Source organism: Oncorhynchus gorbuscha, linkage group LG03 (genome assembly GCF_021184085.1).
Source record: "Oncorhynchus gorbuscha isolate QuinsamMale2020 ecotype Even-year linkage group LG03, OgorEven_v1.0, whole genome shotgun sequence".
NCBI lineage: Eukaryota > Metazoa > Chordata > Actinopteri > Salmoniformes > Salmonidae > Oncorhynchus > Oncorhynchus gorbuscha.
Genome location: NC_060175.1, coordinates 80078270 through 80104590, shown reverse-complemented (window position 1 = coordinate 80104590; position 26321 = coordinate 80078270). Strand labels below are relative to the sequence as shown.

Genomic DNA, 26321 nt, shown 5'->3' with positions numbered 1-26321 from the left:
CGGGAGGCCAAGAATGATTTTCATTCATATTTCAAAAGATGGGCCCTTTTTAACATTGGATGCTGATAGCTTGCCACACATCGGCTATCTGTATATATATATGCCTATATATCTGGGTTGTTGTGTCACATTTTCTCTCTGTTTCCCCCCTCAGTGGAGAGTGGATGTGCACGTTCTGCCGGAGCCTGGCCAGCCCGGAGATGGAGTACGAGCCTGACGACGAGCCTCGTGGCGAGAAAGACACCAGTGAGCAGGGCCTGAGTCCTGAGGACCAGAGGGTCAGTGGAACCATCCATCTGTAATACCTAGATTATGGCTTTCCCTGCTTACAGTTGAAAGGACTTTCCCATAGTATTAGTAGTTGCTCCTGCCACTGCATTTCCCTACTACTTTTATCAGTGAATTTCAGTTGACTTTACATGCCCTCACATTTGAGGAGTAAATCAATATGAATTCATTTAGTACACTTCTCTTAGTAAGGAGTATGTGAATTACGGAAAACTTGTATTTATTCATCTTGATGCGCTACTCTTTTCATCTTAATTTGCTGTGTTCAGCCAGACATTCCTCATCTCTGTCTCTCTTTCTCTCTCCTAGCTGAGGAATGTTAAGCAGTTGTGTAATGTTCTCCTGCATAACTGCCCCTCTACCCTCTCTCTTGCTCTATTTCTTTGTCTGTCTCCCTCTCTCTCTGCAGAGGTGTGAGCGTCTCCTGCTGAACGTTTTCTGCCATGAGCTCAGCGAGGGGTTCCAGGAGCCTGTCCCTCCCTCTGTAAGTATCACAAGCTTGTGAAAGGCAATGCCACCTGTATTCTATCTGACCTGGATGGCCACATGTACTCTAGAGTACATCCTATCTAGGTTTCTTCTTTCTTGGGACTTTTTCCTGGGCACTGTGCTCTTGATTTTGCCATTGCTTTCTTTGGGGTCTTGGCCGGATCTCTGTAAAAGCACGTAGTATCAACTGCTGATTTAAATATATATATATATATTTATACATATATTTATTATACAGAACATTATGGTTATAGCCACAATGCTGAAGTAAAGTGGTGCTGTGGGTATAGGGAAGTATCCATAAACCAACCAATCAAATGTGTATATATATATATATATATAATATATATTTGATTGGTTATTTGATTGGTTGGTTTATGGATACTTCCCTATACCCACAGCACCACTTTACTTCAGCATTGTGGCTATAACCATAATGTTCTGTATAATAAATTAATGATCCAATATGGCTCTCTAACCATGGTGTTCCCCTCTCACCAGATCCCTAATTACTACAAAATCATCAAGAAGCCCATGGACTTGACCCTGGTGAAACAGAAGCTACAGTTGAAGCACGTCCAGCACTACCAGAGCCCCATAGAGTTTGTCTCGGACGTGCGCCTGGTCTTCAGCAACTGTGCCAAATACAACGAGGTGAGTGGGCATGACTTCCATGCATGATGAGATGATGAGATGGGGCTGAGTGATAGTTGAATGGATGCAGGAGAACACATGCACATTAATACTGTATGCGGGCAGTGGAAATGCATTATGCAGAAGGCTGATATCCTTATCACACCATTTTGCATGAGCTTGGGCACCCGCAGGGATTAATGTTGGATGACCGGATGCAGTTATTGGGTACTCACACTGGGCTGTTTGTTGTGACTGTGGTGTTGCAAATATATTTTGCCTATGTGCCGATTATCCAACCTGAATATTTTCATGGCCTCTAATTTAATGTCTTCCTGGTCAGTTATTTTGTAAGCAGTTAGAGAGCCTGCTACCATAAGACTCCTTGATTTTTTTAACTTATGAGTTGACAAAACAAGCGAATCTATAAAGCATTGAACTATTATTGTCACAATATATTAGACATTTTTGTCATTCTAAATAACTTGCCGCTTTCTTGCAGAGATTACCTTTAAAATGCTAATACATTCCGTTTTGTCTGTATTCATTATAGCTAACTGTTTCTATCAATGATTGATTGTTTGTCTTTGACTTGATTGTTTTTGGGTGGAGTTTTCCTTTAATATCTCTTAGTATTTGTTTCATTAATCCATTGTTGATGTAGTTAGTCACAATGCTTTGCATGTCAGCAATCACGTTTTCAAGATATATAACTGTAAAAATACAGAAATACAGCCTGTGGTATATTTTGTGTCATATGATGCTGCGTTTTGCAGAAGATCATTTGAGGGTGGAATTTTCCTTTTAACATGTATATTTTCAATAGATACTAACACAAATACTTGGACTTTTCGAATGCAAAATTTGTACCGTGTGTGGGCTCTTCATTGCATTGGACCTTTTTGATATGGTGTCAATGTTTACTTTCTTAATTTAATCTCTCTGGACATGTTTTCAAGTGATGTGTTTAGGGGGAAAAAGATTTACACGAATTTTGTGATTTAGATTTTCAATAGTGATTTGAAATGGAAAAGAGGGGATCAATATACTACCTTGTTTTGAGAGAATCAATGAGGGACTGAGTTGTGGAGGTAACGTTAAAAGGTTTTCTATTGGTTGCAGTTGACTTAGTCAACGGTCCAGCACAATGGGTCATATATGCAAACTTAAGATTTGAAGAGACACTTACTAGGTATCAGTGATGGGACTGTCAGTGTCAAGTTACTAGCCAATTTAGCAGAAATTGAAAGACTTCTTTCCCAGGAATATGCCAGGACCCACAGCAAGGCCATGGCTGCTGTTCAGAATTCAATAGGCAGAAGCAGCCAGGTAAAGACAGACCATAGGTAAAGACAGACCATAGGTAAAGACACTAGACTAGTTGGGAAATGTAATGGCTAGATTTAAGCAAGGTCTGCAACGGCATCCTCCATAAGTTAGACAGTAAGTGAAACAAAAGTTTATGGAGGAATGACGATGAGAGACACCACATTTTGACACCAGTTCAATAAGGGGTGTATTTTACTTAGGCCCAAAGACCAAGGGTAGTGACGGTACACATGGTTGTTACCTATAACCTGTCTGCTGTGAAATCTCCCCCCCCCCCTTTCTGCTTTTTGTCTTTATTGTACTGTTATCACCCCTTTTTTAGATGTCTCGAATAATCCAGGTATATGATGAGGAGAAACAGAGTAATGTGCAGGTAAGCTGTTTCTAATACACATGGAGGGGAAAGGTTAGGCTGCCCACCCTGCCACTATGTTAAAAATGTGGGTTTTCTGTGTTTTATTTGCATTTCCACACTGAGGTTAGAATAATATTGTGAAAATGATGATAATGCCTTTTTGAAGTATAAGAGCTGTTTGAAAAGATTGCCTGTTTTGATTGGATGGTGTTTGAGTAAATTTGTTTAGACCAATAAGAAAGAGTTCCAAACCTCTGCCAAAAACAGCTAGTTTTCAGTTTTCCAAACTCAGACCACTCCTAGACAGTCCAATCAAAATTCTTGCTTGAGAAATTGCTCTTTGCTAGGAAGCTAATTGTTTATTTTTTTAACCATTTTAATTGGAGAGAAAAATAACACCAAGGTACTTAATTGTTACACAGAAATGATTTAATATTGAGAAAAAAACAGCTGTGTTGGACCTTTAACCCACTCGTGTGCTCCATCTCCTCCCCTCCCATTCCTTACCCATTCATCCCTCCTATTAAATGGTGCCCTCACACCCCACTTTCCTCATACTCTCCCCCTCCTTCCCACCTGGCAGGCGGACTCAGAGGTGGCGCAGGCAGGGAAAGCCGTGAGTTTGTACTTTGAAGAGAGGCTGCTGGAGCTATACCCAGACGAAAGTTTCCCTGAGGTACCAGAGGAGCCGGAGGCCCCAGTTGGAGAGGGAGAGGAGGCAGATCTCACAGAAGACTCAGAGGATGAGTTTGTGCAGCCTAAACGCAAGCGGTTAAAAACAGATGAAAAGATGCTTCACATCAAGTGAGAATCAGTGTTAAAAAAGGAAAATAAAAGGTCAAGAGAAGTGAAAGGATTTTGTCTTCCTCATCTGAAATGCAAGACCTATTGTACACATTTACAAGTTTATTTTTTGCCTCTTTTACTTATTGTAAAATAGAAATTAAATTAGTCTGTATCTGGCAAACTGGACTTTTTAAAGACATATTGGAAGTTCCACACCTTCATTTCCTTTGTGGGAATTTATGGATGTTCAAGAAAATGCTTGTACAGATTTGAAAGTGTTTTGTTTGCAGTAGTCTTTTTTTTCTATTATCATTTATGATAATATTTGTGAAACATGCTTTATAAAATATCCAAAACTCCATTTCCACTATTAATCTTAATGTACTATAAAGGTTGACATGAATTACCTAACAAGTATTTGTATTGTGTTTGAAATATTTTACCGGCTGTAAATAAGAAAAACCAAATGAGGAAAACCAGTGGATTGTTTGGTCTTTCACCAATAAATAAAATATGTTCAAATATTTACTGTTAATGTTGCAAGGCACAAATTAATTTCAGGCTCTGAGAAAAAACAGATTGAACATGTTTCTGTGATCTTTTTTCATTATATAATCGGGTCTCTTTTGAGAGAGATTTGTAATTCAGTATAGGATAAAAGGTTTTAAATTAATACCAGGTTGGCAATGGGTTTTACAATCAAGGACTCAGACTGAGTCACAATGGTTAATGAATTTGAAAAATGTGCAAGTCGAGATCATATGGTGCAGGTTTTCAAATGAAGTTAGTTACCCAATGGACTTCTCTTTTTACATCAGTCAAAATTGTGCAGCATTGAAGGGCAAGCCTGTGAGTCATCACGATCCCTCCATCTCTCACATACCCAAGTAAATAGGCTATCCCACCCTGAGAGACCATCAGCACTAAAAGGGGTTCATTCGTTCTGTAAGTACATTACTCTTAGACAAAGTAGATAGGAAATGGCATTCATATATATCAATCAACTAAAAGTACTGTATTGTCAAAGGTGTGAACATTTTAATTGAACAGTTATTTGCTTACATCTCATCTGCTGTGGCATTACATTTAAAATCAGAGTCAGGGGCCTCCCGAGGGCTGTGTGCCATAGGACTGCACACAATTGTTCCAGCGTCGTCCGGGTTAGGGGAGGGTTTGGCTCATCGCGCCCGAGCGAGTCCTTGTTGCGGTCAGGGTGCCTGCAGGCTGACCCCGGTCGCCAATAGGCTCTATGCATTATACGGCCTCCAACATTCCGATTTACTTCCTACCGGGTTGATAACTTCCGGAGCGATTTCTGTTGTTTTTATCATTAGCTTACTAGCTATAACTGTAGTTGATGCATTTCTGACTGAAATAGTTCGCAATGACTACGTTTAAATTACAGCCCGGCGAAGGAGGTGCTAATGAACATTGTTCAGTGCCTCTGTGTTCAGTTTCCTCCTAATGTAATGGTATTGTGAGCTTCCATAGTTTCCCGGTTGATGTAACTTAAAGCTCAGAAAAAGGGGGTTGGTGGCAGTATGTCGTGACAACTTTACTGTCACCAAACACACAAAGGTGTGTAGTACACATTTCGTCGAGTGAGGGAAAAAATGGGGGGCGACAATTCCTAAAGAGGTGTTGTTCCTACTCTTCGTGTGGAACTAGCACATTCAAAAGAGACCCGGTGTTTGGGAAAGAAGACTGAAACATCCTGCTCCAACCGAGGAGGACGAAGAACAAGGTGCGCTGCTTATTGGACTGTGCCGTCTCTGATCCGGTCCAGACACATGATTACTATGCAGTCCCTGAACGTGACCCAAATGATAAAACATGAGCATGTAAGAGAAATGAAAGAGCTTCGAGCCGGGAATTGGCCAAGATGGCTGCTTGAACAGACGCTTTTTTACCGAGCTCCGTACCAAACTTCAGAAAGATTGTGAAAATGTTTTTTTTTTTTTTAGTTTAGTCATTATTTTTATTTGTTCAAGATATAAGACCTTTCCTGTGACTGGAATGATTGATTGGATAATTTATTTCAGCATGTCCATGCAAAGTCGTGACAAAAAAAAGAAAGGAAAAAGTTAGCAGTTCTATTGCTAATCAACAAGAGAGAAACGTGCTTATAGACAACTGTCATAACTACACTTGGCCTATGGATAATATCATGCTTTCGAATGCTGAAGATGACGAATTCCCCTCTTTACCGGTTACTCCGTGCAAACCTCCACCCTCCAAAAAACCCAACATGAACTCTGACATCGTGGCTACCCTCTCCTTACTCATCAACTCCAGGTGTGACGCCATTGAGAAAATGGTAGGCGCGAACACCATGGTTATCGAAGGCTTGAAAAAGACTGTGGAGTTTGCATGTGGTGAAATTAATGATGTGAAAACGAGAGTGGCAAAAGTTGAAAGAAATGTGGAAAAGAATAACAATGTCTACCATAGACGTCTCACTGATCTGGAACAATACACAAGAAAATGGAACCTGAGACTCTACGGCTTGCCAGAGGTGGAGAATGAAGATGTGCGAGGAGAGGCTATCCGTATCTGCCAAGAAGTTTTGCCTGCAGAGAAGAACAAAGTTGGTGATACCATCGACGTTGTACATCGCCTCGGCAAGAAGCAACAGCAAAGCGATTCAAGACCCAGGGGTATCCTCATCCTATTCACTACCAGATTCTACAGGGATGCTGTCTGAAAAGCTGCTAGGAAGAATGCCTTCCTTCAGAGCTGTTATGTTCTGTTAATTACGGATGTCCCCTTTAAGGATGAAGCGCCCTTGGTCATGCGCAGTATTGTTCTATGTTCTTCTGGTACTAACCTGTTTGAGTAAATGTGAAGCTCCAGTTCAATTGCTTGTATTCAGAGTCTTTCTTATTACATAAATAAGTACTAAGTGTTAAGACACAATGGCGACGAGGATGATTACCTGCAGTGCGCATCACGAATACAGATGGAGTTCGTAGGAAGAGAGGAAGATTTTGACCCTTTAGCACAACAGCTAGCAAGCAGTGAGGACGAAGGGAGAGCTGACGAGAACGAGGCGGCAGATCAAAGACCCGTGGAGCCGGAGGTAAAGAGAATGGCTAGCATCGGGAAAATAGATGTGTTTGATGACACGCAAGAAAACTGGGCAACTTACATTGAACGACTGGAACAGTACTTCATTGCAAACGACATTGCTGATAACAAGAGAGTGCCAGCGTTGTTGAGTTTAATTGGCCCAAAAACATACAGTTTGCTAAGAGATCTGACTGCCCCTCTGAAGCCCTCAAATAAAACATTCACAGAGATTGTGGAGATATTGCAAAATCACCTATCACCTAAACCACTCCTCATCGCGGAACGTTTTCGTTTCCACAAGAGAGATCAGAATGAGGGGGAGGGTGTTAATACATATGTAGCAGTGTTGAAGAAACTGTCTGAACATTGCCAGTTGAGAGAGAACCTAAATGACACATTAAGGGATAGATTTGTTTGTGGACTGAAACATGAACACATTCAAAAACGTTTGCTCACAGAATCAGAGCTCACATTTGCAAAGGCTGTTGAAATTGCTGTGGCTATGGAAATCGCGACTAAAGATACTTTTGAGTTGCAAAGTAAAAGAAGTACCGACATGTCACAAATTTCCCTGCACAAGTTTTCACGCAGTCGACAACGCCCCCGTGTGGCCGAAAAATGCAACAGGTGTGACAGAGATGGTCACAGAGCAGAGGACTGCCGTTTCAAAGACGAAATTTGTCACAAATGCAGTAGAAGGGGGCACATTCAAAGAGCATGCAAAGCCAAATTCAGTCACAACAGGAAAACTGAGAAAATTAAAGGGTCTGTGAATGCACTAGCAGGGAACAGTGGCAGTGATTCAGATGAACGATTAATTGGTACAATGGAGTTAAACACAGTGACTTCTCCCAGCAGTAGCATAATATGGGTGACACCAGATATCGAAGGCAAACCCCTCAAAATGGAGCTGGACACAGGATCTGCAGTGTCTATTATTTCCACTACTGTCTACAATGAGCACTTTAAGGCTATCAAGCTGAAGAACACAAATGTGTTGCTGAAGACATACTCAGGAGAGAGATTGAGCCCAATGGGGGCGTTGCAGGTCAGAGTGCATTATGGGGGCAAACACAGCAGTTACAGCTGTATGTGGTGCCTGGAACTGGCCCCCATTATTTGGCAGGGAATGGCTTTCAAAAATAAAGCTGAATTGGTGTGACTTGAAAATGCTCCACACGTTCCAGTCCAAAGAGAAAGGCACAGACCAAACACTGGAACACTTGCGGAATAAATACAATACAGTTTTCAGTGATCAGATGGGAACAGTAAAAGGCTTCACAGCAAAACTTGTACTAAGAGATGATGCAACCCCAAAATTCTGCAAAGCCAGATCTGTTCCATACTCCCTGAGACCAAAGGTGGAAGCGGAAATCGATCGCTTGCAGGATACAGGGATCCTGACGAAAGTGGACAGAAGCGAATGGGCCACACCCATAGTTCCTATTGTGAAGAAAGACGGGTCTGTTAGAATGTGTGGGGACTTCAAGGTAACTGTGAATCCAATGTTGCATGTGGACCAATACCCCCTACCATGCCTGGATGACATCTTTGCTGCACTAGCTGGTGGGAAACACTTCAGTAAAATCGATCTGAAACAGGCTTACCTGCAGCTACCGGTTGAAGAGAGTTCCAAACAGTACCTGACAATAAACACACACAAAGGGCTATACAGGTATAACCGCCTGGTGTTTGGCATTGCATCAGCCCCAGCCATTTGGCAACGAACTATTGACCAGATTTTGCAAGGAATCCCAGGAACCCAGTGTATCCTGGATGACATGATCATAACAGGACGCACCGACAAAGAGCACCTGGCTAACCTGGAAGAGGTCCTGAAAAGACTGAAAGAGTATGGTCTACAGGCAAACTTAAAGAAGTGTGAGTTCTTCAAAGACAAGATTGTCTTCTGTGGACATGAGATTGACTGTAATGGATTGCACAAAACACAGGACAAAATCGAGGCAGTGGTACAGGCACCACGACCACAAAATATCACAGAAGTGAGATCTTTCACGGGACTGATCAATTACTACAGAAGATTCCTCCCAAACCTTTCAGCAGTACTCCAGCCTCTAAATCAGCTCCTGGAAAAGAATAGGACATGGCGGTGGACAGAGCAATGTGAAAATGCATTTCTGGAGGCAAAACGGCTCATAACATCTGAACAGGTCCTGATGCATTACGACCCTGAAATGCCAGTGAAGTTGGCTTGTGATGCGTCCCCTTATGGATTAGGGGCAGTCCTTTCACACACACTGAAAGATGGGTCAGAGAGGCCAGTTGCATTTGCGTCACGAACATTGAATGATGCAGAGAAAAACTACTCACAAATCGACAAAGAAGCACTGGCACTAGTGTGGGGCGTCAAGAAATTCCACGCATACCTATATGGCAAGCGTTTCACACTGGTTACAGATCACCAGCCGTTGCTTTCCATTTTCAGTCCAAAGAAAGGCATTCCGGCAATGACAGCAGCCAGGTTACAGCGATATGCCCTGTTCCTTGCCAGTCATATGTATGACATTGAGTTTAAGCCGTCATCCCTCCACACAAATGCAGATGGATTATCCAGACTGCCATGTACAAGAGAAAGGCAAAGGAGGGTGGATGCAGTGGACATGTTCCATACCGCTCAGCTCGAGGCACTACCGGTCACAAGCACAGTTATCAAACATGAGACAAGGAAAGATGTGACCTTGTCAAAAGTGTACACCTACACCATGTCAGGATGGCCAGCTACTGGCAGAAAGGAGCTGACTCCGTATTTCCAGCGGAGAAACGAAATTACAACGTACCAGGGATGTTTGATGTGGGGAATGAGAGTCATGATACCCCAGAAATGCCAACATCGAGTCTTGCAGCAACTACATGAAGGTCATGTTGGAATTGTCAAAATGAAGCTGCTCGCAAGGAGCCACTTCTGGTGGCCAGGTCTGGACCAACAGATAGAAAATATGGCAAAGAACTGTAGTGGATGTTTGGAAACCCTTCACATGCCTGCTCCTGTCCCAGTCCACCCATGGGAATGGCCCGCAGAGCCATGGCAGAGAATTCATGTGGACTACGCTGGTCCTTTTGAAAAGCACATGTTTCTGGTTATAGTTGATGCCCATTCCAAATGGCCAGAGGTGTTTTGCACTGACTCCTCCACCTCAGCTCAGACGATAGAGTGTCTCAGAACAACGTTTGCACGTTTCGGTTTGCCACTGCAGCTGGTAAGTGACAACGCGCAAGCTTTTGTAAGTGACGAGTTTACAAGATTCATGTCAGTAAATGGAATCAAACACTCAACTTCAGCTCCGTACCACCCTGCCACCAATGGGCTGGCAGAACGCTTTGTGCAAACTCTAAAGCAAGGACTCCGTGCAGCAAAACGAGACGAAGGGACTTTGCAAACAAAACTGACCAAGTTCCTGGCCTCCTACCTAACACCCCACATGCCACAACAAATGAAAGCCCAGCCGCACTGATGTTCGGGAGGCCTCTCCGCACACAGCTGGACATCATGAAGCCAAACAGGCGTAATGAAGTGCTGAACAAACAAGCCAAGATGCTCTCCGGTGGCCGGGAGCGCCATCTCCAAACAGGACAGGAAGTGATGGTGCGAGACTACAGAAGAGGGAAATGGACAAGAGGGACCGTACACACACAAACGGGACCCAGAACTTACCAGGTTCAAGTGAGCCCAGACATAATGTGGCGGCGTCACATTAACCAAATGCATTCCACGGAAAACAGCACAACAATCGAGAGAGAACAGGCACAGAGAGCTCCCGAGAGTGACACACAAGGAACTGTAGAGGACGGTGGGGCAGTAGAGAGACCCCAGGCTGAAAGAAGGGAACGTGTTGATGAAGGTGCTGCTATAGCAGACGCTATAATGGAACAAGCACACACTGAGGATGTTCAGGAGCCTCCAGACAATCTGAGGCGCTACCCAGAACGAAGGCACCGTCCACCAGACAGACTAGACTTATAAACAAACAAACAAAAACTAACTGTTCAAGTTCAAATTAAAAGATGCAAAATAACTACAACAAGTTCTGGGAAATGTTTCAGTTGTGGTTTGGTAAAAGTAATTCTGATTGTATAAGAGAAGGAATGTTATGTTCTGTTAATTACGGATGTCCCCTTTAAGGATGAAGCGCCCTTGGTCATGCGCAGTATTGTTCTATGTTCTTCTGGTACTAACCTGTTTGAGTAAATGTGAAGCTCCAGTTCAATTGCTTGTATTCAGAGTCTTTCTTATTATACATAAATAAGTACTAAGTGTTAAGACACTACAAGAGCCATGGTATGCGTTTCGCCGAGCATCTCAGCCCGGAAGTCATAGAAAGAAGGAACAAGTTGTGGCCAACGATCAAGATAGCACGAAGTGAGGGGAAGGCTGCTTACTTCGTCGGAGGACGAGGTTTCATCAACGGTTCAGAAATCCATATTCCTCCCTAAAATCTCACCAGAAGGAACAGGTTGATGGTTTCAGCCATGGTATTCTCATTTTCCTTATGTTGTTTACCTAACAAGTATCAGGTGACTATTTTAAAGGAATACTCAGGTATTTCAATTCATTAGTTTGTTCTTGTATGACCAGAAGTCCTATTTTGTTTATAAACTTACGAAGAAGATTGAAAGCTGAATTTATGTTTTATGTATACAGTAACTAAGATACTGTTTTAAATGGCATACAGGTCTGCTCTGACTTTACACGGTTATTGTTCTATTTAGTTATTAATACTTATTTCCAAAAAAGGTCTTAGGAACGTTTATATTTAAAACATTTTGTTATTAAATTATTTTATTATCAGTTTTCATATGTACTTAAAATAGTAGGTACCCTTTTATTTAAATTATTATTTGTATGATTTCTCAGAATAGTTCCTGATTACACTAAAGAGGGTTTTTAGTCTCTCTTACTACAAGAACCCTTGGTTTGGTCTTGAACATAATTTCCAGTTGAGTTGAATTTCAAAGGTTATGGAATAAGCTATTTTCACTTTAAATTGACTTAAATGGTGCAGATCTCGGTTCCTTGTCGTTCTACACTCGGAATGTGACCCCTTTAGTCACTTTATTTGTCTTGTGATCAGTTACAATGACATTACACTCATTACTGTAAACTTCTACAGGTACAACACCAAACATGAGAATGATGAGTTGCTTGAATCTATAGAGAAACATATACTTCATTGGTTATCTAAATTTCCCAATTCGTTATTATTGATAGGAGGGGACTTTAACATTACAATAGATAATTCAACTGATAGATCGCCCCCAGGTAGGCCAACCAATCAGAATTTGGATTTAATACTTTTTATGGAAAAGTTTGATCTTACTGATATATGGAGAGAGAGGTTTCCGGCCGAAAGGTCGTTCACTTGGAGTAACAAAACAGGCTCCAGACAATCCAGAATAGATTTTTGGCTTATATCCAAATGTATTGATAGTGAGTGTGTTACTACAAATATTTGTACTACTCCCCTCACAGACCATAAGGCTATTTACATTGATATCAAAATATTTACCCCTGATACGAATCTTGGTAGAGCATCCTACTGGAAGCTAAATAGCTCATTATTAAATAATGATATAGTTACATTTGAGGTTAAAGATCTGCTCTCACACTTTTGGGAAAGGGCTTGTGAAGAAAAATCTTATTGCAAGAACTGGGAGCTCTTTAAATTTGAGGTGTCCAAATATCTTTGAAAATATGATAGTAATCTTGCTAAGACCAGAAGAGCTGAGGAGGAAATGGTGATCATTAAGATAACTTCCCTTTCTCAGAGGTCCCCAGCTGACCTCTTGGGGGAGGAGAAGATGGAACTAATTGAGTTACAAAATAAACTGGATAATATATATAAATTAAAAGCAGAAGGAGCCTTTATTAGATCTAGGAAAAATGGATTGAGGAGGGAGAACAGAATTCATCCTATTTCTTTAGACTTGAGAAATTTCACTCTAAAAATAACACTATCCATAAGTTAAACATTGATGGTGTTATTACAGATGACCAAAAATTAATCGCTAAATTACTGCAGCAATTTTTACAGAAAATTGTATAGCTCTACGTACTGTCAGGAATCCACAGATATGTTTTTTAACTCACTGAATAATGTTCACTCTATCAGTGATATAGAATCTAAAGTGTGATGAACCCATCAAAGTTGAAGAGATTATAGAGTCTATCAAACATCTAAAGAACAATAAATCACCAGGTGTTGATGGAATTACATCAGAATTTTACAAATTATTTTCTGAACAAGTAGCTCCCTTCCTATTCGAAATCTTTTTAGAGAGTATTAAAAACAATGTTCTCCCTCCTACAATGAGTCAGGGGTTAACAACACTGATACCTAAGCCTAAAAAAGAAGTGCTGCTCATCGATAACTGGCGTCCAATTTGTCTTCTTAATAATGACTATAAGATATTAGCCTCACTACTTGCAAAAAGAATTAAAGAAGTTCTGGATGCAATCATTGATGAAACACAGTCTGGCTTCATGAGGAACAGACATATTTCTAACAATGTCAGACTAGTATTAGACGTACTTGACTACTCAGACCTAATAACTGAGGATAGCTTCATATTACTTTTAGATTTTTATAAAGCATTTGACACAGTAGAGCATCAGTTTCTCTTCCACTCCCTTGTGAGACTTGGCTTTGGGGATTTTTTCTGTAAGGCTATTAAGACTCTCTATGCAAATGGTAACAGCTCTAACAAATTGAAATATGGCACCTCACCTAGATTTGAGTTAAAGAGAGGAATTAGGCAAGGTTGTCCCATCTCTCCGTACCTGTTTTTATTAATCACCCAACTTCTTGCAAATTATTAAAATAATAGTCCTGTACAAGGTATTTCCATAGCTGGTAAAGAAATTATTATAAGCCAGCTGGTTGACGATACTACACTTTTTCTGAAAGACGCTAACCAAATTCCCATATCGATCAATGTGATACAATCCTTTTCCAAAGCGTCTGGTCTATTTCTTAACATTAAGAAATGTGAACTCATGGCTGTCAAAGATTGTGTGACACCTTCATATTATGGTATTCCAGTAAAAGAAGAACTTACATATTTAGGGATAACCATTACAAAGGATCAGAAGTCTAGAGGCTTACTAAATTTTAACCCTCTTATTAAAAAAACCCAGAAGAAACTAAATCAATGGCTACAGAGGGACTTATCTTTAAAAGGTAGAGTCCTAATAACCAAGGCTGAAGGTATCTCTAGACTAACATATGGTGCTCTATCTTTATATATTGACCGTAAAATAAGCAAGGAGATAGACCAGATGCTTTTCAACTTTCTTTGGAGAAACCGTACCCATTACATTAGGAAAACTGTTGTAATGAACACTTATGAGAATGGTGGACTGAATTTTCTGGATTTTACTACTTTCAATAATACTTTCAAGATCAATTGGATAAAACCATTCCTAAGAAGACCCACTTCTATCTGGAATTTTATTCCTCATCATGTCTTCTCTACTTTTGGTGGCCTTAACTTCATGTTGTTTTGCAATTATAATATTGACAAAGTTCCAGTGAAACTTTCTGCTTTTCATCGGCAGGTTTTCTTGTCATGGTCCTTAATTTATAAACACAATTTTTCTCCACACAGATATTATATATGGAATAATCGGGATATATTGTATAAAAATACCTCTCTGTTTTTAGAATATTGGTTCAGAAATAATATCCTATTGGTGAGCCAACTGGTAAATGCAGAGGGTCTTTTACTCAGTTATAAAGAATTCTTATCACTTTACAAGGTCCCTGTAACACCTAAAGATTTTGCAATTGTTTTAGATGCCATTCCCTCAGGTGTTGCTATGTTATTCAGGAACATGTCAAGACCTGGCCCTCAGAGCCTACCTTCTATTGACCCTGTTGACTCATCAGTAGGAAAGATTTGTTTCTCTTTTGGTCCATTCAACAACAGAGCGATACGATCCTTGTTTCAGCAGGATGTTGTATCTATACCTTATGTCATGCCTTATTGGAATGGATTTATTGATAATATCTGTTGGAAAAAAGTTTGGATGTTGCCACAAACATACCTACTTGTTAACAAAATTAAGGAAGTTTCCTTTAAAATTATTCATAAATATTATCCTGCCAACCACTATATGAAGAAGTTTAAGGAAAACATCAACTCAAATTGCTCCTTTTGTAATGACCACCCAGAAACAGTTGTGCATCTTTTTTGGCATTGTATGCATGTAAGAAAACTGTGGCAAGACATCAGTATGTTTAGAATTGAACACATTTATGAAGATTTTACACTATTGTGGAGAGATGTACTGTTTGGATTCTTTACATACAATAGAAATAAGCGGAATCATTTTTATGTAATTAATTTCATTATTCTTTTGGCCAAATTTCATATACACAAATGTAAATTTACAAACAGAAAACCACATTTTCGTATCCTACAAAAAGAAATTGAACTGTATTTTAAGACGGTTAAATGCTCTACTAACAAAAAAGCTGTTAGAATTGTCCCTTAAGGTCCTTGTGTAATTGTAATGTGATATTGTACCCCCTAGCTCGATTGTCCATTGTTTGTAATCTATGTATGCTTGTGTTCCCTCGTGTGCTTTATGTATTGATTTGTTGTTAATAAAAAAAAAAATTATATATATATATTTTTTTAAAGCACTGAGCTAAACTGAAAAAAAAAGAAAAAAAAAAGAGCTTCGAGCCAAGCTGGAGAACTGACCGCCCAACACGGCTTTGGTCTACATGGATTTGCTGGTTCTGACGAGGGTATACGTTTTTACACAAGGTAATAATTTATTATTCAGCATTAATAGGGTTTATTATTTACTATTAATTAGTATTATCCCAAAGTCCATCTTACCTTTTAAGAACATGTTCATTGTTATTTAAATCTAGGATAGCATATTTTAGCATAAGAAGGCATATTGAATGTATGTTGTCTTTACATTCGTTTTCAGTTAACCCCCAAAAATGCTCCCAAATCGTTGCTGCAAATAAGATTTGGTTCTTAGTCCACTTCCCAGGTTAAATAACGGAACATTTCAAACAAATTCGCTGCTGTGAATTACAGTAACAAGAAAACAGTCTACAATAGCAGCTAGGTCATGTCTTGTGCTACTTAAGGCTTAGAGAAGATGGACAATAATAGTAATTTGGGTCCGTCTTTAGATTTGAAAGCTACACCCACCTGATGGCCTTCTGGCACTTGATTGAGCAGGCAGCAGAGACTAAGTTTGTAAGAGTCACAAGCACCAATCCATTTGAAACAAGTGTTACTGAAAGAAAACCGGAAAGTGACAACTACATTAAATACTTAAGATAATATTATTTGATCTTACTGCAATTGTTAAACATTATTTACTTTTTGTTATGGACCAAATATAAGGACTATATTGTACTAAAACGGGTTTCTTTACGTTCAGACACTGACATCAATCGACGAGTAGTGTCTTGTTTATGACTCGTCTGTCGCTCGGTCTGAAGCAGATGGATTTGGCTCATCGGTTCAGCATCTACCAATTGACAGGGAGACGGATTATCATCTTAGGCCAATTTCCTCTATTGTCTGCTTGGGTAAGCACGGGTATGGATCCACAAGGAAACCATCGAAGCCCACCTACCACCTGAGTTCAAGGACTATCCAGACACCCAGGTAGTGATTGACTGCACTGAACTCCGCTGCCATACACCATCTTCACTACTACTGCAGAGTGAGGTGTTCCTTCCTACAAGACATGATGTACCTTTAAGGGCATGTTGGGAATGTCACCACATGGAGCTGTCAACTTTCGTGTCATCATTGTATGCTGGATCTGTGAATGACAAGGAGATCTTCAAGCAGTCTGGAATTATTTCCTTACTCACCCGACATGGCCATTATGGTGGATAAGGCCTTTCTCGTAGATTACATTGTTCTGTGCAAGGTCTACCGGCCAGCCTTTCTGTCAAGACGCACACACATGCCAGTGCATGAGGTTAGGGAGGCCCAATCCATTGCCAGTCTGAGAGTGCATGTTGAAAGAATGATCCGCAGAGTAAAGGAGAACAAGCTTTTTGACACAGTCACCCCCCTGACCATCTCATGCAGCATCAACCAATTATTTCCAGTGATGTGCCTGTTGGTCAACTATCAAAATTGACCTTTGGTCAGAGCATGGGCCAAGCCAGTGTAAATGTACATGCTAGCAGCAAAATAATATGTTTATCTACAACATGTAGCAATCATTTGTGTTGTAGTGAATATCAGTTTGTGTGGAGCTTGTATTGTCTTTAATTAGGCAATGAGTTCAGGGGTGGGGAAAAGAAATCAAGTAAACACAGAATAGCCAGAATGCAAGATTTAATACAATGTTGGAGATGTGTAATTGATTAACTGAACTGTTGAACATTTGCTGAAATATTTTTTTTTCAACAAATCTATTCTACTAGTTTTCTTCACAAGAACATCAATACTTATTTTTTGTGAAACCACTAAACTTGGCACCCATGCATGGGATCCATTCAGGTGCGAGAGACACTTCTGCAAGTAGTGAAAAAAATAAGTGGTCAACCTTCTCTCTTATAGTTTTTGAAACCTGTAAGATCTTTATATATCCTTTCAACTAGGTTGTCATCTGTGCACAGGAGGACAGTCACACCAGCTACAACCTGTGAGAAGGATTGGACCTTGCACCTAGTAGTAAGCATGAGATCTCTTCAACTTCAGCTCTCCATTCTGTAACTTCAGGTAAGGGCACTCAACATAACTTGGTACATTTGGGCACTTGACCTCTAAGAGTCCAAAGTGTGGTCTCACCCTGGGATCAAATATGATGCCATCTGGAGAGGATCATAACCACGGAGCATCTGGGTGCACTGAAGCCACATGGAAATAAGTTAACATTCTTCAGTGTGCAGTACTCCTGTACAGCCACTGGCTCCACGGCTTGCCCCCTCTTCATCTCCATGGTCTGCATACCAGATCCCTGTATATCCACTGGCTCCATGGCTAGCCCCCTCTTCATCTCCATGGTCTGCATACCAGATCCCTTGAACATTCGCTCAGCTGGGTGGTTAGCCGAGGTCTCTCCCCGGACATGGCAAACCTCTCGAAAACGAGAGGATGTTATTCTAATTTTCCTGAGCTGATGCCATTCCAGGCTGCAACCTCGACTCTCTGTGACATCTCGTAGGTTGTCTCTAATGCCTTGACGTGGAACTGCTCCCGATGGCTAAGGACGTAAGCACACTGGGAAGACTGAAGCCTGTAGCCATCTAATGGAAGTATTGGTGGAGATGGGGCATCGGTAATCTTCACAATTCCATGGTCTTTGGCTGTGGAAGCTGATAGGACAGGCAAATTCAACCAGGGGCAGCTGACATTTCCATTGTTGTCACAAGAGGGGAAGTAGAGAAAATTTGGCATACGTTTCTGAGACGCGAAGGTCCATGTCAGGCATGTATCCATTGAGTGCTATGTAGAGAGAACTTCTGCAAAACATTTTAAAACCTTAACACCAGGTTGGCGAGATTACTATGACAAAGGACTCATGTAACTTTTCCAGAAACAGCACAAGCCCGAAAGTTCAAATAAAATTAATTATAATTCAAATACAGATTTATAGATTATATATTTCCCTTCAGTCTTTGTCCCAAAATGTGTCATTACATCGTAAAGACGCCACTGTTTAGGCTCATCATCTGGATACAAAAACAATCACGGGAAAATGTTTTCTAAAATGTTTCCATTCTAGGAACCTCCAACTTATCTTATTCCATCAGCACACGAGTTTATAGGTTTTACAGAACTCTATCCCATCAACCGGAACTGTCTTCACACCCTAATTAACAAGGATTTACTGTTACATAGGCTGAATACTTTTCAGGTGCATTTTTTAATGGATATTGATAGACTCACAAGTGTTCTTGGCTTGTGCCAACACTATTCTGTGTCTGTGCAGCTGTGAACTGGTGGTGCAGCAGGAATGTTTAGTTCGAGTCTGGTAAAGAAGGGCCACCAGATGATTGCACATAGCACTTCCTGCAATACAGGAGCAGAGGCTCTGGACAACTATCACTGGTACGGAGTGCTTTAACACCATCTGTGAAGATAAGTGTGATGAAAGACTGAAGTGAGAAACAAGAATGATGCGGCCCATGAATAATAATAAACAAAGTAGTGTCTTGTCTTCTTAACTAGGGGCTCATTTATCTATACAGGAATACATGGTCTCAGTAACACAATTACCAAACACTGCAGCAACAGATAAATTGGGATTGGGACCCATCATTAATATCTATCTATTGATAAGATTAAACCTTGACACTGTCTCCAACACATTTTGACCATGATGACAGTGTCTCACAGGAGATGTTTAACAAGGTCCCTAGCTATCTAAAACCTTTCCCTACTCTCATGCTGTGCGGCTTTTCGCTCTTCCTCATGGACCTGTGACAGGCAGCCCTCACGGTGATCTCTCCGGTCAATGTATCTTTGTAAGATACTGTGTAGAAGACATGAATAACAATTATTTTTAGCTAGCAAGCATAACTTAACCAAGCTAACGAAAATACACACATTCTCAGGTAGATTCTGTCAACGGTACATCATTTTACGGAGTAACTAGCTAGCTACAGTTAATAGTTAAATTGGCTAGCTAATGAATGTAGCTAGCTAAGTTATCTGTCACTGACTTGGTACTCACCTTCATAGTTGTCTATGTAACGTTAGCTTCCTATAAAGGTATACATATTGAACCCCTTTTCATTCTTGTTAGCTGGTGTCTCGGAGGCTGATTTAACAATTTGATGTATATTATTAATATTAATTTAAGGCAAGTCCTGAAGACACCTAGTAAAAAACTGCGACATAGTGGTAGTAACGTTATATCGTCGATAACTTTTTTTTTTGCCGGTAAGAAGTGTGTTTATAACGTTCGATCATGGAATGTGCATAAGGGAATGTGTTTCATCCGACACATTGGTGCGGCTGGTTTCCGGGTTAACGTGGCGTGTGTTAAGGAGCGCGGTTAGGTGGGTCATGTTTCGGGCATGATTCCACTTTCGCCTCGCGTTGGGGAGTTCCAGCGATGAGAACATTTCGAAAAAAGGAGGGGGGGGGGGTAAAATAATAAAAGATATATTTAAAAAATCAGTGTCAGATGCATTTTTGTGACACAGTTGAACCCAGACCAAAATAGTCCTTAGGGAAGGTATTTTGTAGAATAAACTGACATGATTTCAGAGCAGAGAGGAAGCAAGAGTTTGCTCCAGTCAAAATATGTCCCCGATAATAAGCAGACCTCCCATTTTGGGGGAGGAGACTAGACCATCTCGTCATTATATACAGTTTCTTTGGATAAGCATAGTTCTGTGCTGAGTCATCAATCAGGTGAGCAGGGTCAGCTGACAACACTATTTAGATCGAAGACTCCCGCGAGCTAAGGCCAAGCAGATTTTGAGAGCGTGTGAGGTAAGCCATGCTGTTCAAAATACACTGAATTTGTCACAATTTCATGGGAGTAATTGGCTACCTGTCGAGTCGTTTGCGTGCGATCGTTAGAATAGCTGGGAAATGTTCATGTTTCAGGCAGAAATATGCGGCCGCAGCGAACATCAGATGTACATGATAAGTCTTAATTTTCACAGCTTTATGAAAAATGTAAAGCCCGTAGATCTTCGGAGACTGTGGGGGGAGGCTTGCTGCACACTAATGACAGAATTGCAACGCAGATCGATGAGGCCAACTAACGAGGACTGTTGATATCTGATGCGAACATGTGACATATGGACACAGGTTGCCTCTGTTCTGTAACTTCAAGTTACAGGAACTTGAGGACAATATTCATCGTGTCTGTCTGTTTCAAGGTGCATCCTAAATTCCAGGAACGTCCCCCACAAACGCAGTTAACTAGTTCGGATTATTATTTTGTGCAATGATTTGGACATTTTTCAAATTTAATTGATTTGTTTTTGACCGGAGTTATATTACAAACATCATTTCTACATTGAACTGTTACACATAAAATGAAGACTGAGTACGTAATTTAATCGGATCTCTATGGTGTATCTATCTATGGTTTATCTGTCGTCCTAACTCCGCCTTTTCTCTGACGTTGGAGCTCATATTCCAATCAGTTCAGTTGAGCTAAATTGTTTTCTCCCAAACCTTTGCGAACAGACGTCTGAAAAAGGCATTGGGGCTCCCTGGACACTTCAATAATCGCCCGAGAAACAGGTAAGATACTTTTGTTATTGTTAATGTTTGACCACAACCTTTGTCCCAGAGGACGTTTGAAGAAAAGCCAGCTGTAAAAACTCAGCGTGCAAGATGTTTGTCCCCAGCTGAAAAGTCTATCAGTACAAACCGACTTCACTCTGAATTCCATAGCAGATAGTACATTTTGATTCTTAGCTGTAAACAAGTTTTGTCAATATAAATAATAAGCAACGGGTTGTTTATTTAGGTAGCTACATTGTCTAGCTTGTTCGTTTAACCCTTTCCCCTCTGCTTAGCATGAGCCTGAATATGGGGTCAGCTGATGGTGTCCTCAAGCCGGGGTCTTTTGGATGGAACACTGATGGAAACTTCAGCTCTGTATGCCCCAATGGATCGGTATGGGTTTGGGAAGGGCTGGGGGAATGTGCCCAGGATGCCAGGGACATGGCCAGTGTCATCCTGGGTCTGCTGTCTATAGTGTGCTTCATGGTTTCTTCTCTGCCGTAAGTCTTGATTGGGAATACATTATTTCAGCCCATTTCCAATGTAGGGACAACACCTTTTCTTCTTATTTTGTTGTGTTCATGAATACAGGCAATACTACAGCTCTTGTAAGAGTGGGAATATGGACAGCGCCTTGTCCATTTGGTTTCTGTTGCTGTGGCTGGGGGGTGACTCCTGCAATCTTGTAGGCTCATTCTTAGCTGACCAACTGCCACTACAGGTAAGTGACAGCTATTTGAGTCAGTCAATATTACTGAAATGGTTTCAATAACAATAGAAAGGTTTGTCAAGCATGAAAATAGAGGGATCAACTGTAATTGTCGACTCCAAGACACCAATGAAAATAATGTTTTAATGTTCCGAAAAAGTGTAATAATATGCATTTAAACTAGTATATCCCCTTGTCCACTGCACTGACACGTCTCTCCCCCTTCTCATACAGATATACACAGCAGTGTATTATGTACTGGCTGACTTATTGATGCTGGGATTGTACTTTTACTACGCATCTAAGCACAGGATGAATAACAGTGAGTTTTTGTCTGTTAATGTATTTGATCTCTACGAAATTAGCTGCTGTGAGATTTGTCTTGTCAATAATAAATCAAGGCCATTGGTCAGTGTACAGTCCACGCTTTGACTATTAACTAAGGCCTCTGTGTTACACTGGGACCACAGTTTGTAATATACAGTATACCCTGATTAAGATAGCTTGGCTATCGAAATGTTGCATATTACTTTTTTTTCTGAGCTCCTAGAGTATGCGGCTATTTTTTTTTCTAGTTTTCCACTCCGCTAGCCAGCACCTTGCCTATATAGGTGTGCGTTTCTTTTTCTTCTTGATTGTAATATACAGTATAACACAAATGCATGACAGAACAAGGTATGGCTTGTCTACATTGTTCTATGTTCTGCCCATAACGCAAATGTTCATTCCAGGATGCTGCAATGTATTTTTATACATAGTTGTTATTTAACAGTTCAAATCACGTCAAATTTATTTATACAGCCCTTCGTACATCAGCTGATATCTCAAAGTGCTGTACAGAAACCCAGCCTAAAACCCCAAACAGCAAGCAATGCAGGTGTAGAAGCACGGTGGCTAGGAAAAACTCCCTAGAAAGGCCAAAACCAAGGAAGAAACCTAGAGAGGAACCAGGCTATGTGGGGTGGCCAATCCTCTTCTGGCTGTGCCGGGTGGAGATTATAACAGAACATGGCCAAGATGTTCATAAATGACCAGCAAGGTCGAATAATAGTAAGGCAGAACAGTTGCAACTGGAGCAGCAGCATGGCCAGGTGGACTGGGGACAGCAAGGACTCATCATGTCAGGTAGTCCTGGGGCACAGTCCTAGGGCTCAGGTCCTCCGAAAGAGAGAAGAGAATTAGAGAATGCACACTTAGATTCACATAGGACAGGAGAGGTACTCCAGATATAACAAACTGACCCTAGCCCCCCGACACATATACTACTGCAGCATAAATACTGGAGGCTGAGACAGTTCAGTGAACCTGATGGGTGTCAGGTTAGACTGCTGTAGCCTATACACAGAGGGTCCCCAGGATTAGTGTTGAGAAACAGACCTTCATAACACAGGAGGAAGAATCATACAAAACTAGTGTGATGTCAGCAATACTTTGCATCACCACCATATTTTGTTATTTCGTTTCCTAATTCTTGTCGCAACCGTTGACACCGTGACCTTTTTGTTGATGACTTTGCTGAGGCGGTGTCTACCAATATTGACAACTGATAGCTTTATTTTTCCTTTACCCAGACAGGTCGGTTCTAAATGTAGTTGGTGCAATCTATATACTGGGCTTCTTTGCCAGCCTCGTTGCCTTACCTGGGTCAGGGTCCCAACAGGATGTGGTCCTCTCTGGGTTTAAGGGGCGGGCCTTGCTGTCAACCACTGTGGACAATGTTAAGGTAAAATATGAGCTTTGTGTAATCAGTGGATGTTAATGTAATTGATTTGTTGTTTTTATTCCAGCCCCTAGCCAACCTTTTATCTGTCTGTGACATGCAGATGCTTTGTCTTTGTGTCCAGGCTTTCAGCACCAAGGAGATTATTGGGTTTACCATTGGCTCCATATCCTCAGTGCTCTACCTCTGTTCCAGACTGCCACAAATGTACACTAATGTGAGTCTTAAAAGTGGGAGGTGTTGGTAAGGAAGTGAACGAGTACTGGATGGACAGATACTTTTTACAGTGGAGGCAAACCTACCTGTAAAAGTTTTGCATGGATCTTTTTCTTTCTCATTTATATTTAGAATGTTTCTGTCTCTGGTAGTACTTAAGGAAGTCGACGGAGGGTGTGTCCTACTTCCTGTTTGCCCTGGTCATCCTGGGTAACACTACGTACGGCCTGAGTGTGCTGCTGAAGAACCCTGAGCAAGGCCAGGGAGAGGGAAGCTACGTCATCCACCACCTGCCCTGGCTCATAGGAAGCCTGGGCACCCTCTCTCTAGACATCCTGGTATCCTTCTCATTAAAATGCCTACTTGGCCTCTGGCCTTTCCACCAACATTTTTGTAATATCCAACGATATTTTGTGTGCTTTGACATAACACTAAACTTTAGCTTTTGACTTTGTTTTGTATTGTATTACAATTACCCTAAATAACTTATCCAAATGCAACAGGTTCAGGTTGATTTTGTATATTATTATCTAAGTACATTATCCTATATGCCAGCATGCAGTTGTTGGAATGCGTTTCCTTTCTAGTATCTAAATGTTTGACAGTGTTCGTTTTTTATATATTTTTTTCCTTTTTTTTCTGAATTCCCTTGACTCGCTGCTTCAGATCTCCGTACAGTTCCTGATATACCGCAATAATGCCCCTCTGGAGTTGGAATCGCAGCATGATGAGAGAGCTACTCTGCTGGACAAATGAAACTGCTCCCTTTGTGCTGGATCTAGCAGTTCAGACGATTATCCCCACCCAATAGACTCACTCACATTCCTAAACACTAAATCCATAACTTTTTGACAAACACAGGAAATCCCTTTTCACTCTATTGTTATATTTATTTTTATTTATGTGATTTGTGTTATGAGAAAGATGCCACTTTGTTAATTGGGATTCAGCTATAGTTTACTTTAGCTGTTCTTAATTGCTCTTAATCTTTTAGAGAAGGACCTTCCATCCATTTGTCTAAATACTTCTAGTATTTCAAATTTAAAAACCTCTCCTGACAATCATGACACTACTACTGGTCACTACATGGAACCCTCTCGTCAGATTAGAATAGTCTTGTTTTGTATTTCAGAAGTGATTGACAAAAAATATTTTTTTGCAGATCACTTCATGTCTTGAGTATACAGAGACATGAATCTTAGTGTCTTGACATGTTCATGTGGATTTATTGTAACTTCATTAAAGTGTAAATGTCTGAAGTACTGCACTTCATTTATTTGCTTGTTTACATCAGTTGCCTTTAAGCATTTTGAATTGTAGATTTATGTACTTTTTGTTGACTCCTTTTTTGGGGATATAGTATCCAGTCTGGATACTTGACCTCATGTTTGTTCAGTGTAAGCACAGAGTAACGATGCTCACTGAAGGTTTCTGTTGATGAAAGGGTCCTGTTTTTGTCTTATTCTGTTCCCTAACAAATGGTGTTGCATCAGTACTGAAATGCACATGAAGGATTTAAAATTGTATCATGTTGATAATGTCTCATTCCCTACTTACTACTACACTTGGGCAGGAAAAAGACAATATTCTAAATAAATTAGTTGTGGGAGTCTTTCATTTTGATAAATGTTTTGTTTCAATAACACGCTCAATAGGACACATAAATCATGCTTTTAAACAACTGAATTTGTATGGACCCCTGCTGTCATTTGGCCAGTGTACCTGATCTTTAGTGTGTTAAATATCTGGCAACATGATGTAATTTTCCACCTTACTTCCATATCCAGTCCATACTGTTTTTGACTGGACTTCAAGATTGTATAATAAAATAAAAAGTAATTTCACATATTTAATTGTAATGGGAATTTTAATGTTTGTTCTATTCATGTACTGTTCTATAAACCTGTTTCTGTGTTCATGCAAGTGGCTAACTACAAATGACCTATCAGTAGCTGCAATTTGGCAGTACCCCCAGATTGTGTTTTGAGAAAGAATTAACGTGTTTTGAGAATACCGAAGATATCTCAGTTTTAAGGTCTCAGCTTGGCGAGAAAGAAGCCTTGTGTGGTGTTGGTCGGTCACATGAATAAAACAAAACGGTAATGATTAATTATACAAAATCATGGAATATAACTTCTGTCTAAGGCGTGTATATAAGACAACTGCTGGGTCTGCCCAGGGAGAGGTCCTGATTGACATGTACTATGGTGCATTGAGTTGGTTGGAACCTCCAGCCAGCTGACAAAAAATTATTCAAGATTGACCTCAAGTGTCCCTGTGTAAGAATTTTTCCACAACACAGTGCATTTGGGAGGTATTCAGAATCCTCAGGCCCACCCATGTGAAATCCATAGATTAGGGTTTAATGAATTTATTTCAATTTACTTGTTTCCTTATATGAACAGTAACTCAGTAAAATTGGCAATTTTGGGGTTAAATTTTCAGTATAGTTCCTATTTGTCCATTTTGTAATGTTAAATCAACACATTTTACAAATTAACTCAATTTGTTTTTTGTATATT

At 40.5% G+C, this 26321-nt stretch overlaps 3 protein-coding genes and 1 long non-coding RNA gene across 13 annotated transcripts in view; 3 read left to right on the top strand and 1 right to left on the bottom strand.

The window, feature by feature from the left end:
- The window catches only part of trim33 (tripartite motif containing 33), a 28226-nt gene extending 23811 nt beyond the window's left edge, over window positions 1-4415 (top strand). For all 6 annotated transcript variants that reach the window (XM_046343909.1, XM_046343907.1, XM_046343908.1 and 3 more), the window contains 5 exons: window positions 155-278; window positions 698-772; window positions 1279-1431; window positions 3062-3112; window positions 3678-4415. In XM_046343909.1, coding sequence (XP_046199865.1) covers window positions 155-278; window positions 698-772; window positions 1279-1431; window positions 3062-3112; window positions 3678-3902 — 628 coding nt within the window. In that variant the 3' untranslated portion in view covers window positions 3903-4415. The remainder of the gene's footprint in view (window positions 1-154; window positions 279-697; window positions 773-1278; window positions 1432-3061; window positions 3113-3677) is intronic.
- Window positions 4416-8086: 3671 nt separating this feature from the next.
- On the top strand, window positions 8087-11045 carry LOC124031994 (uncharacterized protein K02A2.6-like). The gene has a single exon (XM_046343906.1). The coding sequence runs from the start codon at window positions 8119-8121 to the stop codon at window positions 10420-10422; it is 2304 nt and encodes a 767-aa protein (XP_046199862.1). The 5' UTR covers window positions 8087-8118; the 3' UTR covers window positions 10423-11045.
- A 6233-nt stretch (window positions 11046-17278) lies between these two features.
- LOC124022135 lies at window positions 17279-19991 on the bottom strand. 4 transcript variants are annotated; one of them, XR_006836356.1, is made up of 3 exons: window positions 19638-19991; window positions 19345-19436; window positions 17279-19034 (listed from the first exon to the last, which is right to left on the bottom strand). It is a non-coding gene; the product is annotated as an uncharacterized LOC124022135 (long non-coding RNA). The 4 variants fall into 4 exon arrangements; XR_006836355.1 differs by having other exon boundaries at window positions 19345-19991; XR_006836354.1 differs by having other exon boundaries at window positions 17279-19436.
- A 265-nt stretch (window positions 19992-20256) lies between these two features.
- On the top strand, window positions 20257-25647 carry slc66a1 (solute carrier family 66 member 1). Of its 2 annotated transcripts, XM_046343904.1 has the most exons (9): window positions 20257-20404; window positions 21113-21169; window positions 21448-21654; window positions 21746-21875; window positions 22098-22185; window positions 23435-23586; window positions 23708-23800; window positions 23952-24137; window positions 24466-25647. In XM_046343904.1, the coding sequence occupies exons 3-9, from the start codon at window positions 21449-21451 to the stop codon at window positions 24553-24555; spliced, it is 945 nt and encodes a 314-aa protein (XP_046199860.1). In that variant the 5' UTR covers window positions 20257-20404; window positions 21113-21169; window position 21448; the 3' UTR covers window positions 24556-25647. The 2 variants fall into 2 exon arrangements, with proteins under 2 accessions (XP_046199860.1, XP_046199861.1); XM_046343905.1 differs by lacking the exons at window positions 20257-20404; window positions 21113-21169 and having other exon boundaries at window positions 21448-21547.
- The last annotated feature ends 674 nt before the right edge of the window (window positions 25648-26321 follow it).